Source organism: Taudactylus pleione, unplaced genomic scaffold, assembly GCF_031769625.1.
Source record: "Taudactylus pleione unplaced genomic scaffold, aTauple2 ptg000230l, whole genome shotgun sequence".
Taxonomy (NCBI): Eukaryota; Metazoa; Chordata; class Amphibia; order Anura; family Myobatrachidae; genus Taudactylus; species Taudactylus pleione.
In genome coordinates, this window is record NW_028284632.1 from 1,882,394 (window position 1) to 1,901,395 (window position 19,002).

General features: G+C 43.7%; 1 protein-coding gene across 1 annotated transcript in view; it reads left to right on the forward strand.

Moving 5' to 3' along the window:
* Positions 1-19,002, forward strand: part of AGBL4 (AGBL carboxypeptidase 4) — a 2,679,639-nt gene that overhangs the window by 299,267 nt on the left and 2,361,370 nt on the right. Inside the window, exon 2 of the mRNA XM_088479301.1 lies at positions 11,893-12,018. Within this exon, the coding sequence (XP_088335427.1) occupies positions 11,893-12,018 (126 nt within the window). The remainder of the gene's footprint in view (positions 1-11,892; positions 12,019-19,002) is intronic.

Here is a 19,002-nt window from a genome sequence, read left to right on the forward strand (position 1 = left end):
CCACCCTTCCATGTTTTGGGTTCTGGGTTTTGTGTTTTGGATCTGTATTTTTTTGAAAAAAAAAGCATAAAAACAGCTCAAATCACAGAATTTGTGGGTTTTTCTGCTCCTATGCTATTATTAACCTCAATAACCTTCATTTCCACTCATTTCCAGTCTATTCTGAACACCTCACACCTCACAATATTGTTTTTATGGCCAAAAGGTTGCACCGAGGTAGCTGGATGACTATTCTAAGCGACACGAGTGGGCGGCACAAACACGTGGCCCATCTAGGAGTGACACTGCAGTGGCAGACAGGATGGCAGTTTGAAAAACTAAGCCCCAAACAGTACATAATGCAAAGAAAAAAAAGAGGTGCAAGATGGAATTGTCCTTGGGCCCTCCCACCCACCCTTATGTTGTATAAATAGGACATGCACACTTAACAAACCAATCATTTCAGCGCCAGGGTCTGCCACATGACTGTGGCTGAAATGATTGGTTCGTTTGGGCCCCCACAAAACAAGCTGGCAATTAATGTGTCCCTGCACAAACTGGTTCTATGGAGGCAAGATGTCGTCCTCATCCTCCTCATCCACCGATTCCTTGAATAAAACAGGAAAAAGGGATTTAGCTGTCCCTGGACTGTTTACGGTCTTAGCCAAAGTTTCTGAACTTGACAGTAACTTTTTATGAACGCGCTGCAGGTGCCGTATAAGGGAGGATGTTCCTAGGTGGTTAACGTCCCTACCCCTACTTATTTCACCTTTACATATGGTACATATGGCAAGACAGTTGTTGTCCGGATTTGGATAGAAATAATGCCAGACCAAAGAGGTGGAATGTTTGGTCTTCTGCCCAGGCATGACTGTGATGGGCTTTTTCATCCCACGGACAACAACTGTCTCCCCCGGAGCCTGATTTAAACAAACCACATCACCATCAGAATCCTCCTTGCCAACTTCCTCCTCAGCGCCAGCTACACCAGTATCCTCATCCTGTTGTACTTCAACAGTGACATCTTCAATTTGCATATCAGCAAGTGGACTGTGGGTGCTCCTTTCAGCACTTGCAGGGAGCGTGCAAATGATGGAAAGAGCCACCTCTTCCCGTCCAGTGCTGGGAAGGTCAGGCATCGCAACCGCCACCACACTTGGACTCTCCTTGGGGATTTGTGATATCTTCTTAGAACGCACAGTTCTTCGCTGTGCATTTGCCAGCTTAACTAGTTTGATTTTTTAGAGGGAGGAGGGCTTCCATCGTCATGTGAAGCTGAACCACTAGTCATGAACATAGGGAAAGACCTTAGACGTTCCTTGCCACTCCGTGTCGTAAATGGCATATTGACAAGTTTATGTTTCTCTTCAGATGATTTAAATGTTTTTTTCAAGGTCATTTTCCTGAACTTTGTCATTTGGGATTGTATGTGCCCTCTACTATGACATTGGGCATCGGCCTTGGCAGATGACGTTGATGGCATGTTATCGTCTATGTCATGACTAGTGGCAGCAGCTTCAGCACTAGGAGGAAGTGGTTCTTGATCTTTCCCTATTTTATTTTTATCGGAGAAAGTTTGGTCCTCCATTTATGTTATATTGATATATACGTGCGGCTAAGGCGCACACAAACACAGAAAATAATTTTTTATTTTTGTTGGAGACTAGTGCACTTTGTGGGTTACACCACCCTTTTATGAAATGAGCCAGCTTTACTTATGGGACACAGGCGCACGCTTGGCGCTGCTCCTTTGTTGATGCACGTGCAGCTACAGCCCACACAATTCACAAACACAGAAAATATTTTTTTATTTTGTTTGGAGTGCCCTTTGGGGGTTACAGCACCCTTTAGCGGTCAATCCAGCCGGCCCTTTATTTATGGGACACAGGCGCACGCTTGGCACTACTCTGTTGATGCATGTGCGGCTACTGCGCACACAATTCACAAACACAAAAAAATATATTTTTTTTATTTTGTTTGGAGTGCCCTTTGGGGGTTACAGCACCCTTTAACGGACAAGCCAGTCGGCCTTTTACTTATGGGACACAGGCGCACGCTTGGCACTGCTCCTTTGTTGATGCACGTGCAGCCACAGAGCACACAATTCACAAACACAGAAATTTTTTTTTAATTTTGTTTGGAGTGCCCTTTGGGGGTTACAGCACCCTGTAGTGGTCAATCCAGCCAATCTTTTACTTAAGGGACACAGGCACACGCTTGGCACTACTTTGTTGATGCACGTGCAGCTACTGCGCACACAATTCACAAACACAGAAAAAAATATATATTATTTTTGCACTTGGGGGGAGCACCCCTGATGGACAGAGCACCCCCTGGACAACACTACAGCACCCCTTTAGGACTGGGACACTGCACAGGACTTTGGAGTGGACACAGCCCCTATGGACAACTGACTGCACAACACAGTCCAGCCAGCCCCTATCGACTTTGAAGGAGTGGACACAGCCCCTATGGACAACAGCAGCACAGCGCAGCACAGCACAGCACAACACTACTCTGCACTACACTACACTATACAGCCCAGCCAGCCCTAACTCCCACCCTCCCTCTTCACTGTCCACAGCCGAGTGAGAAAATGGCGCCGACGCGGGTACCTTATATAGGATCCAAAACCCGCGAGACCCAGAAGGCGGGATGATAACGTTTTGCCTCGATTTCAGATCCAAGTCAGGCGGGAAAAGTCGAGCCTGACTCGGATCGGCCTCGGATCGGGGGGGCTCGGGGGGGTTCGGATTTCAGAAATCCGAACCCGCTCACCCCTAATATATATATATATATATATATATATATATACACATAAAAAAAAAACACATCCATGCTGGCGGCACTCAGGAATACAACAAGGCTCGCAAGGTGAGTTACAAAGTATCAATGCTGTATTTGGTCATGCATTTTTGTTAGGGTGCAAGTTACAAGTGAATACAAAATAGCTTACCTAATTACCTGTAGGACTGTCCATGTCTCCGTCCACCACACGCGCTGGCACCAAAAACTGACGTCACGGCGATGCGTCTGGTATAGACATGGAGAGAGCCACACCATGTGACAAGAATAGCCTATAGCGGAGAGACTGGTCGCTAAGCAACCAGGTCAATAACATTAAAAGGCTAAATGAAGCCAATCATTTATGACCTAATTCTATATCTCAGGCAATGTATAGCATATGCTGTTAAGCTGTTTTGTCTAAATGCAGAAAGAAAATTAGTCACACCCAACACTTAATGGTGACTAAGAGGAAGCACTCAACAATTGAGAAATATTCAAATAAATGTGCAGGACATAAAAAAAAGAAGAAGAATAAAAATAACATACTGAGGACATAAATTGAATAAAGATGATGAAAAAGGAAAAAAAAGGAAATATGAAAAAAAGAAAAAACATGAAGTAATATACTGTGAATGACATATTAATTTATAGAAAACAAGAAAGACCTGAATGTTCATTGAGTCTTTGGGGGACAATGTGTTGAGGCGGTGAATCTACCAACTCTCTGCTTGCCAGAGTGATCGCCCCCTCTTAATGGAACAGGGATGTGTTCAATCATACGATATCTCAAAGTAGCCAAGTTATGTTTGGCTTCACTGAAGTGCCTGGCAACTGGTTGCTCGCTGGTTCCAGAAGCCAGGGCTGCCTTGATAGAAGACCGGTGGACTGGCATGCGCTCCTTGAATATCCTTTCGGTTTTACTGACATAATGTCGGCCACACGGACAGCTGATGAGGTAAACAACAAATTTTGTAGTGCAAGTTACTCTTTGCCGACTCTTAAATCTCTTACCCATATATGGGTGAAAAAAAGAGTCACAAGTAACCATGTATCTGCACGTAGTGCAATTGACGCACTTCAATAAACCTGGCCGTAATGATCCTAGAAAGGTTTCTGATGTTTGATTATTTGTTCTTGGAGAGACATAATTTCTTACCAAATAATCCTTCAGATTTCTGCCTCGTTTATATGCTGGCATGATGCGCTTGTTATTCAATGATTTTAGTGCAGGATCAGAGCTGATTAACGGCCAATGTTGTTTAACACTTCTATTAATGTCAGAGCTGGCGTTATTAAAGGTATTAACCCAGATTAATTTGTCCTGTTGTTTATTTTGTTTAGCTGAATCTTGAAGGATCTTCTCTCTCGGAAGTTGTAGAACTTTTTGTTTAACGAATAGAAGATGCTCTAAATTGTACCCACATGCTTGAAATTTTGTTACCTTATCGGATAATGCATCATCAATTTTCAACGGGTCACTGGTAATTCTACGTACCCACAACAGTTGCGAGTATGGGATACCTTGTTTTAACGGTATGGGATGATGGTTATGTGCCAATAGAAGGTTGTTTCGTTCTGTGGGTTTTATATAAAGAGAGGTTTCAATCTGTCTATTTTTGATCTCAATGCACACATCAAGATAATGTACCTTACGTTGGTCAGCAGTAAGGTAAGTTTAGCTGGAGACACAGATTGATTATGTTTGTCAATTAGAGAGGTGAGTTCATCCAAGGAATCCATCCACAAAAGAAGCAAATCATCTATATAATGGGTATACATCAGAATTTTAGTGCTAATGTTTTGCCAACTAAAAAAGTCATTCTCCAGGGCTAACATAAAGCAGTTAGCAAATGATGGGGCCACACAGGACCCCATCGCACAGCCCCTTAATTGTAGGTAATGTTTACCATTACATAAATAGTTATGTTTAACGGTCAATGTTCATAAAGTAAAACAGAAAAATTACACCGTATCCGCGGTCAGGTCCCTTTAGGAACACAAACTCATGCTCAAACAGCACATTCCGCAGGAGATGTAACCGAAGGGGTGGTCAATTGAAGAGGTCGGGATGGCAGACATCCTCCGCTAACAAGATAAATTAATGATCAAATCATTAATTTATCATCTAGACAACTATGGAAAAGAAAGTTCTCTCCAAGGGCTAAAATTTTGTTCCCATTTCTAGTTTTGATTCATTCCAATGGAAACTAGAACATTACAAGCTGGGCAGACAGCTACGCCTTAGAGAGTTTTTCCAGGGTAAAGAAACTGCACCTACTGATATTGAATGTACAGGATCCCAATTACCTGCTACATTGCGGAAAAAGTACAAGTTTGATCCTCCATCCATGAATCCATCTATCAAAACATACTGTCGAGTAGTTGACACAGAATTCCAAACAGCCATCTCTGTTTGGAGTATACTGGAAACTTTCAGGGGCACGTATTGAAGACGTACGGACAGGCCGCACAAGCGCAGTAGCACACAAGATCAGAGGTCACGCCTCCAGCAGTCCGGGGTCCTAGTACTAGATGGAGAGACAGCGTATGGTGTCTCTCCTAATACTGGCTTCATTGAAACAGCAGCTGAGATCAGGGCCATGATGCAGAAAGTATATTTGGGCCCCTTTAATCTATTATTGTGCAGAGCGGCACAGGACAACACTGTCATGGAAATGATTTATTCTAGTAAATTTCCTTAATACATAATGATGTATCTTATTGCATGGATACTGGATAGATTATTCACACAGAGACTCCACAGGGTTCCCCTCTTCTCAGGGCCTTATGTATATGGAATTTACATATGTGATATAAGAGAGGTTCAGTGAGATGCAGACAAATATTACATTTATGTTAATAGGATGCTGTAGCTTACTGGCTCTTTCCTCCACATATGGTTGTCATGCCCCAAGGTTATTAAATCCTGTGATCTTGTCAAAAGCTTAATGAATAGTTTTAAAAACTTCAGTCCTCAAAACTCCCTGACATATTGTATTTGGTTCAGCATTCCCAGGATTACACAAACATATAACTGAGCTTGTCTTCTTCACCTTTAATGAAGCCAAATGTAAACTGGAATGTTCATGGAAAAAAATCTAATTTACACTCTGGGCCTGATTCAGAGTTATACGCCATTCCGATGTTCACCCACATGAGAGATTATCGGTGGTCTGTTCATCCGTCAAAGCAATGCACATGCATGGATATTGAACTGCGATTACGGTTGCAGTGAGGATTCATTCGCAAGAGATTGACAGGAAGGGAACGTTTTGTGTTCCAGCCAAGGATGCCGACTTTCTGGCTGCCCCTTCCGGGAGGGAGCGGCCAGGTCGGCATGACCGGCCAGATTTATGTCATTTGTGGACGGAGCGGGGGGCAGAGTCATTTTGCCCCCGTTACACAATGCCGATATTACAGGCATTGTGAAGCAGGGAGTGGGCCCAAAATGACGCGATTCAGCGTGAATCGTGTCACCGGCCTCCCCACGATGCAGAGGTTTCTCAGGTAATCGCGGGGGGCTCGGCTGCCACCGGGGGGGCTTGCCTGCCTTCCCGGGGGGCCGGGAGCGGCACCCAATTTTTGGGAGGCCGGGATTGGGAGGGTAGGCAAGTATGCTTCCGGCTGTTTTCGGGGGGTGTTTCTGGCTTTCTCTGCGATCCATTTTGAGGATAACATGGCTCCGGCATCTCAGTTGCAAAGACTCAAGGAGTTGAGGTTTGCATGATCTGCATCCAATGCTGCATGTCTACGCAGTTGCGGAAAACTGTGAAGGCTCCAGTGGGCGTCTCAGTACATGTCCTGGCTGCTGTTCTATTAGCATATTTTCGGAACTTTTCAGCTGCGTAGATCAGAGCTGTGACAGCAATAGTATACAGTTTTGAATTAGGCCCACTATACCAAATGACTGAAGTAGCCTCTTTCTCAGTGTAGGATATAACTAATCCCATTGCATATAGAACCTAATGGGGCATTTATTTTTTGCATTCAGCCCCCGAAAATAAAGATTCCTTATCACCGCAATTTGCAGCAATAAGGAATCTTCATTCACCCACATGTGTAATTTCTTAATCACCGGGACAGGGAGTCCGACCGATAGAATCTCGTCCTGGTGATCATTAAGAAATAAAGTATTCACATTACAATCACTTTACTTCTTGCTTTGCATGCGTTGACTCCCATCGGCACATGTGTCAGCAGAAAGCACTAAAAAAAAATATATCGGAAAGTGGCCCCATAGGCAGCTTTAGGCTAATGCCATCTGAAGAAAGTGTTAGCAGCAAAGAGGCCAAGCTTAGTAAATCCAGCAGCACGGCAGCCCCCATAAAAACCTATGGGGGCTGCTGTTGTTATAGGAAATGGGAGGAGTGCGGCAGATATCGGAGATATCTGCTATAGTCCCTCCTTCTGACATCTAGGGGTTCCTTAATATTTGCGAGCACCCCCCGAAAATGTGTGTTTACAGGGGATATCCCGCAAGTACACTTTAATATGCCCTAATGTGTTGGAGTAGTAACATATATACAGGAGGGACAATAGTTGACCACTGTTCTGTTTTCTGTTTATTGTATACTCTCTATATTTTCTCCGAGTAGTAATTTATTTTATCTACTCTTCTCTAACCTTCTCTCTTATTATATTGTCCATCCTGATGCTGTATGTAATACACCTTTCAGACAGAAGAGCTTATTACCGGGTTAAAATTTCAACCCGTTAATTTGGTGATTTACATGGGACCTTTTTCTGTCTGAAAAGGTCATCCCGGGTCGGAGACACAGGAATTTAGTCCCGGGTTGACCCTTTCAGACAGAAGAAATACATGTGTCAATCAGCAAATAACCGGGTTGAATTTTTTGACCCTGTAATTTGTTCTTCTGTCTGAAGGGGGGTACAGACAGAGAATGGCAAAACAACCCGGTATGCAAAAGTTGGGAAAAATCCGTGTTTTTTTAAATTTTCTGCCTGAAAGTGGTATTAGTGGACCTCTATACAGTAAACTGGCTGTACATTTGTCTACCTGTTAGCTGCACTTGTTAATATAGTAAAAGGTTTATCTTCTGGTTCTGTACAATGAAAAATAAGTAGGGATGTGCACCGACCCCCGTGTTTTGGATATGTATCTCCTTCGTGTTTTGGATCTGGATTGATTTTGCCAAAACTGCCCTTGCGTGTTTTGGTTTTGGCAAAATTAATTGTCTCATACTCTGCAAACTTGAATAGGCCTGATTAGGAGATCATGCTTGCTAGTGATCCAGGGAGAATTCATTAAACCAATTTACCTAGCATGTGCCTAAAAGGGAAATATACCTGGTTTAATTGCCTAATTCTTATATGGTCTCTTGGTTTTGATGGGAAAAACTGGCATTTTTAGCTGGAAAACGTGCATTGGGCATGGACCATGTTCTGACATCTGTACAGACAAGGAATCACATCCCCTTGATTTAGGGCAGGCAGAACTTAGGGCCTGATTCTGACCCGCTCGCGAGCGCTGAGCGCTCGCAAGCGGGTCGATGGTGCCCAAGTGCGCATGCGCACGACGGAGGCGGCTCCGTCGTGCTCATGCGCGAGACCCGAATAACGACGGCCAAGCCGTCATTAAGGGTCTCGCACCAAAGGGGGCGTGCTGTCGATGGTGATTGACAGCACGCCCCCTTTGGTGGGCGTGCTGGGGGTGTGGCTGCCCAGACTGAGGCGTTCCCATGGGAATGACTACCGTCTGGGTCCGGCCCCACTGACATTACTAGTGATGTCAGTGGGAGTGCTTTTGGCTCTGATAGAGCCAAAAGCACTCCTGGGCTTGCGGCAGCAAGACCCTACCGCAGGGTCTCATCGCAAGCCTGATGGTCGCGATGGTCTTGACCATCGCGACCATCATTTTGGCCGCTCGCTATAGCTGTGGGTGGTCACCCACAGCTATGCGAGCCACCAGGAGGCCACTCCAAAATGAAGGAGTGACGGCCCTGATTCAGGCCGAGTGCTCTGTCAGAGCATCCAGCTCTGAATCAGGGCCTTAGTGCCTAGTCTCATACGGCCAACTCTCATAATGTGCCTAGTCCTAGATGATTTATATGTCTAGAAGGCTTGATGCATATTACACTGCACACAAAACATTCATGGGGTATTAGGCCTTCTTATCCTAGAAACTTATGGGTTAGTTGTGGCTGCAGGCTAGTCCGAAGTGTGGCAATTGAGGCATGGGCACCAAAAAAATAGGCCTAGTGCCAGATTCGGCCAGGGAAACCTAGAGATATTATCGTCTGGGGCAAGCCTTTAGTAGCTTATTGGTGGAGAGTGGGTCCCAATATAATAAGGAAGTGTCCCACAGGGATCTTACCTGTTCCTGAGATCAGGGCAGCCTCCTCTCAATGTCTTGGCTTCTTGTTCCCATGACTCCCAGTACATGTACACTCTATTGCTGGTACGTCAGGGCTTCTTCCTCTTCTATCTTCGTGCACCCCGGTCTTCAGCTGGACAACAAGTTGGCAAGTGTCACCACTTTTACTAAAGAGCCTCCTTGCTGGTAGGACTTTAACTTATTGCTTTCATCACTCTCTGCCTTCTTTCTGCTGTCTTCTCTCTTATTCTTGCCAGTGGCACCTCTTCTTTTTTTTGGGGGGAGATCTTCTCTCCACCCTCTCTACTGAAGAACAGAACTTGCAATGCCAAAGGGGCAGAGCTAGTGACTAATCCAAACTTGCCGTGGTACCAGAATATAAAAGCCTGTTGGCGAGCTCCTATTGGCTTGCCAATTTGGCCTCTGCATAGACAACCAGAATCTTCACAAATTCAAGCTTTCCAATGCAGGTCATGTCAACAAATGAAAATAACTGACTTTCTGATCAGTCAATCAGAGTAGTTTTCCAGTCAAACAGAGGCGAGACAATCTGATTGGCTATACCCACACTGACACTTTCATTCATTCACTCTGCTAGGAGCAAGTCCTCATTGCTCGGTCAGTGCTTTAAATTAGTTTTTCTACTGTTTTAGCTGCTTGAATACATAGATGGTGTCTAATCTACCAGTGCTGAGAGGTCTTATCCAAGCTGCCAGACACAGAGACTGGTGCTTAGTAATGGTAGAAGTCCCAGTGAGGAGGTACCCCCACAGAAGGGCTATATACAGTAAGAGACTAGGTATAAAGAATGAATAGTTTAAAAGAACACAACTACTGTACTTTAAATAAGCTTCTTTGTGCTTTAATTCGAAAATGACTTATCGGTACTATCATTTTATTCTGTACTTTCTTACAGTATCCCTTGTGTCTGTTACTGTAATATATATATATTTCTTTGAAATATACTCTGACTGCATACACTCAGTTGAGTCATAAACTCCATCCTCAGAGGTATTAATTCCAATAATGAATCCTTCCTAGACTACAATTACTGCAGCAATCTGAGAGAGCAGCACAACTGACGAAGCAGTATTGTAAACATATTGGCAGGAGATGAAGAGTAAACATAGATTTACAAGGAATATTAATATAATTTAATTCTACATTGCTTGAAGTTTTGATTTAAGCATGTCAAAACTTCTCTATTTATGTGACTAAAAGATGAATATAAAATGTGAATATATTTGGCACCTTAATAATACGAATACTTATAAGTGACAGCTTGTCATGTAAACTGACATATTCTACTGGAATATTCTATTAAAAACACTGGAGTATTACTGTTTCAATGTTGAAGGGAACGTCCCTTCTTCAAATTCACAACATGCTTTTAACATTTGTATCTGAGAACGAGAACCCTAAGTATAATATATGCAAAAAGAAAGTTGATATCCGATGCAATAATTTATTAAATGGCTAAATTGTACAATATGTAAAAATGTGAATAGCTGTAAGGACCTGAAACATATTTGCCTTTCAGTCTTTTATAATTTAAAGTAAAACCAAACCTGAAAGAGATATCGGAATTTACTAAAAGGGATGGAAACCCCTGGCATCAATTACAATCAGTACCATGACTGGCTGGGAGACATGAAAGCAGCAGAGCACGGGTTAGGGTGGAGATAGCTTCTCAGGGTTGGATGTCTCATGATTGTCTTGCAACTTATGCTGGGTACACACTAGGACGATGTTGGACCGATATGTCGATGGCTGAATCGGAAAGACATATCGGCCGGATCGTCCAGTGTGTACAGACTATCTGCGCACTCCTGTGGTCGCATGTGGTATTATCCGGCCGGCCGCGCTGCACGAACAACCAGACGATAATAAATGTGATTCTGTTGCAGGTAATGAAGGTCAGAACGAAGATTCGTTCCGTTGTTCATTACATCGCTCAATGTGTACCAGCTGTATGATATTGTCCGGGTACACATTGCTAAGTGTGAACCCAACTTTAGACTCTCTCTCCAGCTAGATACACTTTGCTACTGCAGAGTTCTCTGGTCAGTATTGCAAAGTATTTCCAGTATCCCGGAGTTTTCATCCTCTCATCCTGGTCACTTTGAGCAGGGGCACTGAGAGGAAGGTGGGTACTAATTACCGGGGCCCAGGCTTGTTGGAGAACCCGGTGGGGGCCCATGTCCACCCCCCCATGCTTACCTGTCAGCGGCGAAGCAATGAACAACGTGGTGCTGTTACATGCAGCATATAACAATACATTGCGCCGTCGTAAGCTGGATCATGCAGTGTGTGTACGTTGAGCATGAGGTAACATTACATCGCATTGCACCGTTGCCAGGTCTGACATCGTATAGTGTGTACCCAGCTTTGGTTGAGAAAGCAGAACTTTTATCACATAATAATATATGGGACAAAGTACTACATACGTTAATTGAGTCTTGTGACCATCATGAAGAACTCTGGAATGACTCCTAATTTCTGTAACAATTGACTACCTGACATATACAGTATATGGATAGTTAGATAGATAGGTAGAGAGAGAGAGAGAGAAAGATGTCTTTTTAATATATACCCATGCTGTAATTGACCTCGGATTTTAACAACCTGAATAATGGCGGTGAATCCATATACATTACAGTACTGTGTGGGTTATTTCATGTACATATAGTTTGCATGTGATGCATTAAGTCAGTCCTGTCCGATGTGGCTTTGTAAAGTTAATAGAAGGCAGGATTTATACATTAACTATGTATGTTTTATGTTTATTACAGGAAATGGAATGGGAAGTGAAACAGCCACCATGTCTAGGAATGTCAGCAAACTGATTGTTACTCCTCCTGACTTTAACGGGCAACCAAAAAAAGGGCACTTAATATTTGATGCCTGCTTCGAAAGCGGTAAGTTTTAAATGATCAATCCAACCTATAGCCTTAAGCTGGCCACACATCTAAAGATTATCTGTCCAACCAGCCAACTAGTTGATTGGTTGGAATGAAAATCTGGTAGGGAATACAATCAGCAATTTGCTCCCAAACACTGGAAAATGGACCAAAACTGTTGTTTGAACAAATAGTTTAGATCAAACATTTAACAAACTTGTTTGAATTACTATTTTCATCTGTTTTCTGGCATTTAGGAGCAAATTGGTGATCATTATTTACTCACATACATTACCAGATTTTCATTCCAACCAATCAACAAGTTGGCTGGTTGGATGTAAGTTGGTCTAGTGTGTGGCCAGCTTTAGCCTGTGAATGAACTGTGACACTTTGGGCCTGATGATGCCATATTGCATGTCATGAACTGTGCATATTTGCACTACACATGCTTACAGAGAGAATGCATGAATACAGAGTTGCTTATCCCTCACTCTTGTGCCTCCAGAGAGGTAGACGAGGTGAGTGAAGGGGTGTGCAAATTCATCTTGAGTAAAGTAAGGACCACACAAATTCTGTCAGGTGTATGTGGGTGCTTGATGGCTGGTGCAAAGATTCATCATCAATATGGAACTTTGCAGTCTAAAAAACAGTATTACGCAATCCATTAGAATTCCTTTGTAGTGTGTGCTTGCTACAGAATCTAGGAAGATTGTTCCTCTCCTTATCTCCTTAAACAGTCAGTTTTGATCTGGAGTAATGTACACTTGGGTTGGGCACACATTGATCCAGAGATGTCCCTTTAGTTTGGTAGGAGTTTGCCCAGATTGATCAAACAGACTCCAAGGTAATAATGAATCAAGCAATTTGGTATTTTATAATTTGGTCACATTTATAACGCTGGACTTCTAAACTCCTTTCATCAAAACTGAATTCTCTTTACCAAAAACTTGTTTATTTATATACCTACAACTGAGACACACTGGGGAATCATAGTTGGGGTTCATCCTTCCATAATTGACACTGCCTGGTTTAAGAGAATTCATGCTCTCACAGACTGATCTCCTCTACTGTATTTATGCTTTCTTTGTAACACCTACTACTATTGGATGGCTTCATGGCCTTAAGACATTGATGAGACTACAATGTTCGTAGTTTTACAGACAAAGAGTGTACTCAGGGCCGGACGCTATTTGCGCTCGCTCGTTCAGAAAAAGGGGCCAGAAATTTAAATGAGCGCTCGCTCTTTGCGGTCTGTTGACGCCTCTATGTCTGAACGAGCAAACAAAACATGCGCTCGCTATTTTTAAAAAAACGCCCCCTGGCCGCTCGCATCCTACGTCATCTCCGCTATTTATCAGATTAATCGAGTACATCGAAAGGCGTATGAACTGCTCGCAGTGCTTGTGGTAGCATTTTCCTACCGCAATCATGCGAACAGTTCAGGCTAAAAGACAACCAAGTGACGTGGTCGATGACGCTGCTTTGTTAATTATGCACACCCTTAAAACGCCCGTTTTGACCGTTTGGCACGCCTGCGTTCGGATAACCACTCCCCGTTTTCAAGCACCTTCCCCTGTTACCACCCACAAACGCCTCATTCTGTCACTCAAATTAGCAGGCATTCGCTATTTTGTGAGCACACAATTTCCGACTGCAATGACTGGTTCGCGCATGCGTATTAGGACCCACACGCATGCGCAGTTGTGCGAACATCGCTCGGAGCGAACGAGCGGCTGCTTACGAGCGGCTCTGAATCAGGCCCTCAGTTACAGGGAGGTACTCAATATATCCTTAGTATCCAATTTCAAGAAATCCAGTTTATGTCTTAAACTGGTCATATATCAGCACTGCGATTCCTGATGTATGCTGATCTGATGTACAGACATTGATGATTGTCGTTCTGTTGGGGAATTGTGGAAATTCAACATGTCAAAAATCCCAGACTTGCCGATTCCGGCCATCTTCTCGTTATAGTAGGGGAATCAAGATTGTCCAATATTTTGAACTTCCCTAATTCCCTGACCCCGGCGTCGGCAGAACAGGTAATTGGAGTAATCCATTGCAGATGTACGGGCAAATTATTTGACATACATATACTAGTAAAGTTATTTGACCTCACATTGTTCTACAGTACAGGTTGAGTCTCCCATATCCAAAATGCTTGGGACCAGGGACATTTTGGATAACGGAATATTCTGTATATTTTGGAATATTTGCATTTAATAAAGAAATATCTTGGGAATGGGACCCAAATATACACACAGAATGCATTTGTGTTATATACACCTTATACACGCAGCCTGCAGGTAATTTTATACAATATTTTCAATAATTTTATGGCTCAAACAAAGTTTGTGTACAGAAATGAAATTCATTTGTTTAATATACACCTTATACACACAGCCTGTAAGTAATTGTATACATTAATTTTAATAATTTGTGCCTTAGACGAAGTTTGTGTGCATTAATTTATCAACAATCAAAGGTTTCATTAGCTCAGTCATGCCAAAAAAAATCAGTATTTCGGAATATTTGGATATGGGAGACTCAACCTGTACAATAATTTTTTGTACACCCTGACATACACACATTCAGGGTTGATCTCTATACTAGCAACTGATTCTAGTAATGCTGATCAGCAGTTCACCCAGTAACATTAATTGTGCTAGTTCTCAGTGTGCAGGGATCCTTAAATTTCTTCTGGAATTTCAAATACCCATCACCACCATTTAGCCAGGTATATGTGCTTCCACATACTGTAATATGTATATATACGTCAGGTACTGTTATACTTCCTTCCCTGCTGGGTTGTTGCAAAGCAGATGAAGCCATTCTCAAAACACTCCCCTTCCCCCCACATGAATTATATAAAATGACATTTTTCAAATTCGGCAAAGTAGTTATTGGTGAATGCTGCAGTACATAAAATACATAAAATTATAAAATAGGGGTGTGACTGAGTGACTGGGTACTTGAGATTATTAATTATTGGTGTTAGATTAACTCCTATGAACTCTTTTCAAATATAACATATCTGTTATTTTAAGGTAATTATTATTATTATCCTTTATTTATATGGCGCCCTAAGTGTTCCGCAGCGCCTTACATAGTACATAAAACTAATAAGTGAACAAAAAAAAAACAAGTAACTTACAGTACAGTGAAGGACATTATACACATTGCTGCAATAGTGATTAAAACACTCACAATAAGCAGCAGGGAGTTGGCAGAGATGTGTTAGGTGCCCTTATGAGGAGTAAGGAGTAGAGGAAAGAGTAAGGAGAAGCACATGAGGGAAGAGGTCCCTGCTCATGAGAGCTTACATTCTAAAGGGGAGGGGCAGACAGACAGGCGTGACACAGAAGGGAAAGATAGGGAGGAGAGAGTATTATGTGGGTTAGGATGAGAGCTGGAAGGCCTTAATGAAGTAGTGGGTCTTGAGAGCCCGTTTGAAGATATGCAGTGAGGTGGAGAGTCTGATAGGGAGAGTTCCAAAGGTAGGGAGCAGCACTGGCAAAATCTTGGAGGCGGGAGTGGGTGGAAGTAATCAGTTGGGAAGAGAGGCGGCATGCATTTGTTGAGCGAAGTGGATGGGTGGGAGTGTGAAGGGAGAGAAGGTAAGAAATGTATGTGGGGGAGGATTTAGTGAGGGCTTTGTAGGTGAGTGTAAGAATTGGCATCTGAAGGGGAAGGGGAAGGGGAGCCAGTGTAGGGCTTGAAGGAGAGGAGAAGCAGATGTAGAACATCTGGAGAGGAGGATGAGCCGAGCAGCAACATTGAGGACCGATTGTAGCAGAGAGAGGTTGGAGACTGGGAGGCCAGCTAGGAGAAGGTTACAGTAGTCCAATCTGGAGATGACCAGTGAGTGGATGAGGGTTTTAGTGGCATCCTGGGTGAGGAAGGGTCTAATCCTTGAAATATTTTTTAGGTGGAAGCGGCAGGACTGTGAGAGGTGCTGAATGTGTGGTTTAAAGGAGAGGGAGGAGTCTAGAATAACTACAAGACAGCGCACTTTGGGGATAGAGGATATAGTTGTGCCATCAATAGATAAAGAAATTGTGGGAAGTGAGGTAATGGAAGAGGGTGGGAAGATGATTAGCTCAGTCTTAGACTAGTTAAGTTTAAGAAAGCGCTGGGACATCCATGAAGAGATAGCCATGAGACAGTTGGAGATACAAGTAAGAAGCAAGGGGGAGAGGTCAGGGTGGAGAGGTATATTTGAGTATCATCAGCATAGAGATGATATTGGAGGTCAAAAGAGTTAATGAGTTCACCTAGAGAGGACGTATATAGGGAGAAAAGGAGAAGTCCAAGAACAGAACCTTGGGAACTCCTACTGTTAGTGGAAGTGGGGGGGAAGAGGAGTCCTGAGAGGAGACAGAGAAGGAACGATCAGAGAGGTAGGAGGACAGCCAGGAGAGGGCAATGCCATGGAAACCAAGAGAGTGAAGGATTTGCAGGAGAATAGGGTGGTCTACAGTGTCAAATGCAGCAGAGAGGTCAAGGAGAATGAGCAGAGAGTAGTGGCCCTTGGATTTGGCAGCAAGGAGGTCATTGCTGACTTTCGTGAGGGCAGTTTCAGTAGAGGGGAGAGAACGGAAGCCAGATTGAAATGAGTCAAGGATGGAGTGGGAAGAAAGGAAGGTGGTAAGGCGGTTGTAAACAATACGCTCAAGGAGTTTGGAAGCAAAAGGGGGGAGAGAGATGGGTTGGTAGTTGGAGAGTATGTTAGGATCAAGGGTAGGTTTTTTAAGAATGAGGGAGACAAGGGCATGTTTGAATGCAGAAGGGACAGTGCCAGATGATAGGGAGAGATTGAGGAGGTGGGCAAGATGGGAACAGGCAGAGGGAGACAGGTAACAAAGGAGATGGGAAGGGATAGGGTCAAGGGGGGAGGTGGAAGGAGGGGAGAACCAGATTAGGGACATGACTTCCTCTCCAGAAACAGGGGAGAAGGATGTCAGAGTTGGTGAGACAGAAGGGGAGGGGTGGTCAGTGAAAGGAGGGGCAGGAGTGCTGAGGGTCTGATGGGATAAGATGTCCTCATGTATGGAGTCAATCTTAGATGTAAAGTAGGTGGCAAAGTCAAGGGCAGAAAACGAGGAGGGGAGGCGAGGAGGAGAAGGGCAGAGGAGGGAGTTGAAAGTGGCAAAGAGATGCCGGGGGTTTGCCGACTGGGAGGAGATGAGGTTCTTGAAATATGATTGTTTGGAGAGGGACAGGGCAGCACTGTAGGATGAGAGAATAAATTTGAAATGGAGGAAGTCAGCCATAGAGTGCGATTTCCTCCACTGGCGCTCATCAATTCTTGAACACTTCTGCAGGTACCTGGTGTATTTGGAATGCCAGGGTTGTGGTGTGGATATGCGACGTTGAGTAGTTATTGCCGGAGCAACAGAGTCAAGAGCAGAAGTAAGGGAGGCATTGTACAGGGAAGTGGCTTGTTCAGGACAGGAGAGAGAAGGGATAGGTGAAAGAAGCGAGTCTAGCAGAGAGGAAAAAGCAACAGTGTTAATAGCCTCAATGTTACGCTTAGTAATGATAGCCTTAGGAGGTAAAGGAGGGGAAGGAGAGAGGGATAAGTTAAAAGAGAGAAGGTGATGGTCAGAGAGGGGGAATGGGGAATTGGAGTAATCAGAGATATCACAGAGGTTTACTGGTTGTAAGAGGCGAATAGCATGAACCTCAAATGTGGGGAATGTAAGGGAGAGTTCAGAGGGTATTAGCTGGTAGGAGTAATTGGCGGATAGAAGGACACCAACACCACTCCCATGCGACCCCCAGGCCGGGGGGTGGGAGAAGGTGAGGCCCCCAGAGGAGAGAGCAGCAGGAGAAGTGGCGTCAGAGGGTGAAATCCAGGTTTCAGTAATGGCTAGGAGATTTAGGGAGTTGGAGATGAATAGGTCGTGGGTGGGAACCAGTTTATTACAGACTGACCTAGCATTCCAGAGGGCACAGGATAGAGAGATAGTGATTGTGGGGGAGATGTGAATAAGATTATCCGGGTTGCTGTAACGTGGAGGTGAGATTAATTTGGGGGACCAATATGAATAGAGTTTAGTGATGGTGGGGGCACCTGAGCTAGAAAGGGAACCTGTAGGAGGTGGGCAGGGAGGGAGATGTGGCTAGCAGTGGGGTGAAGTGACAGGGAGAGGAGAGTAGGAGGAGGGATTAGTGGTTGGGTATTAGGACAAAAGGGTTGTAAAACAGGATGAAAGTGGAGTAATGGGAGAGGGGGGGAGAGTAGGCAGACAGAGGATGGGGGAGAAGGGGAGGAGGAGGTGGAAGAGATAAGGGGGAAAGGATAAAGGTGGAAGTAGGGGGCTGAACAGAGGATTAGGTAGAGACTGAGTAAAGGAGGGATTTGAAGAAAACCTAGTCATGGTGTTGTTAAATAAACTAGAGGGTTGAAAATTGGAAATATAAATGAAATATGAACGCAAGAGATTTGTAGAAATACAAGTGAAAGAACAGTGTTGGTAAATATGTATGCAGATTAACAAGTTTGTTATTGAGTTTATTAAAAGGGGGGATCTAATGTGTGCAGAATTTAAATAATAATGTAGACTGTAAGCAGATAAAGGAAGTGAGGCTAGGCAAGAGAGCTAAGATAAAAGACAGTATTTCCCAGTGGAAAGAGGCAAACTGACATGGGCACAAGTATGCATTGAGATGTATGTAAACCTCAGAAGGCCAGCATTATTAGTAGCAGTAGAAGTGTTGATTTATTGACGTGACTGCGCAGGGAGTCCAGGTGTAACAGTCCTGAATATGTAGACAGCAGTGGTTTGTTGATTGATGGAATTTATTAAATGAATTTGACTACACAGAGTAATATATAGTAGAAACATGTATGTAAGGCTGTGAGTCAATCTGAAAGATCAGAGGTTTGTTCCAGTTCTTTCTAATACCAGAGAAGTTATCAAACTAATCAATAGGACTTTGTGCCTTTCATCTAAAAACACAAGAGAATCCTCCGCACACAAAGCAATGCTTTCAGCT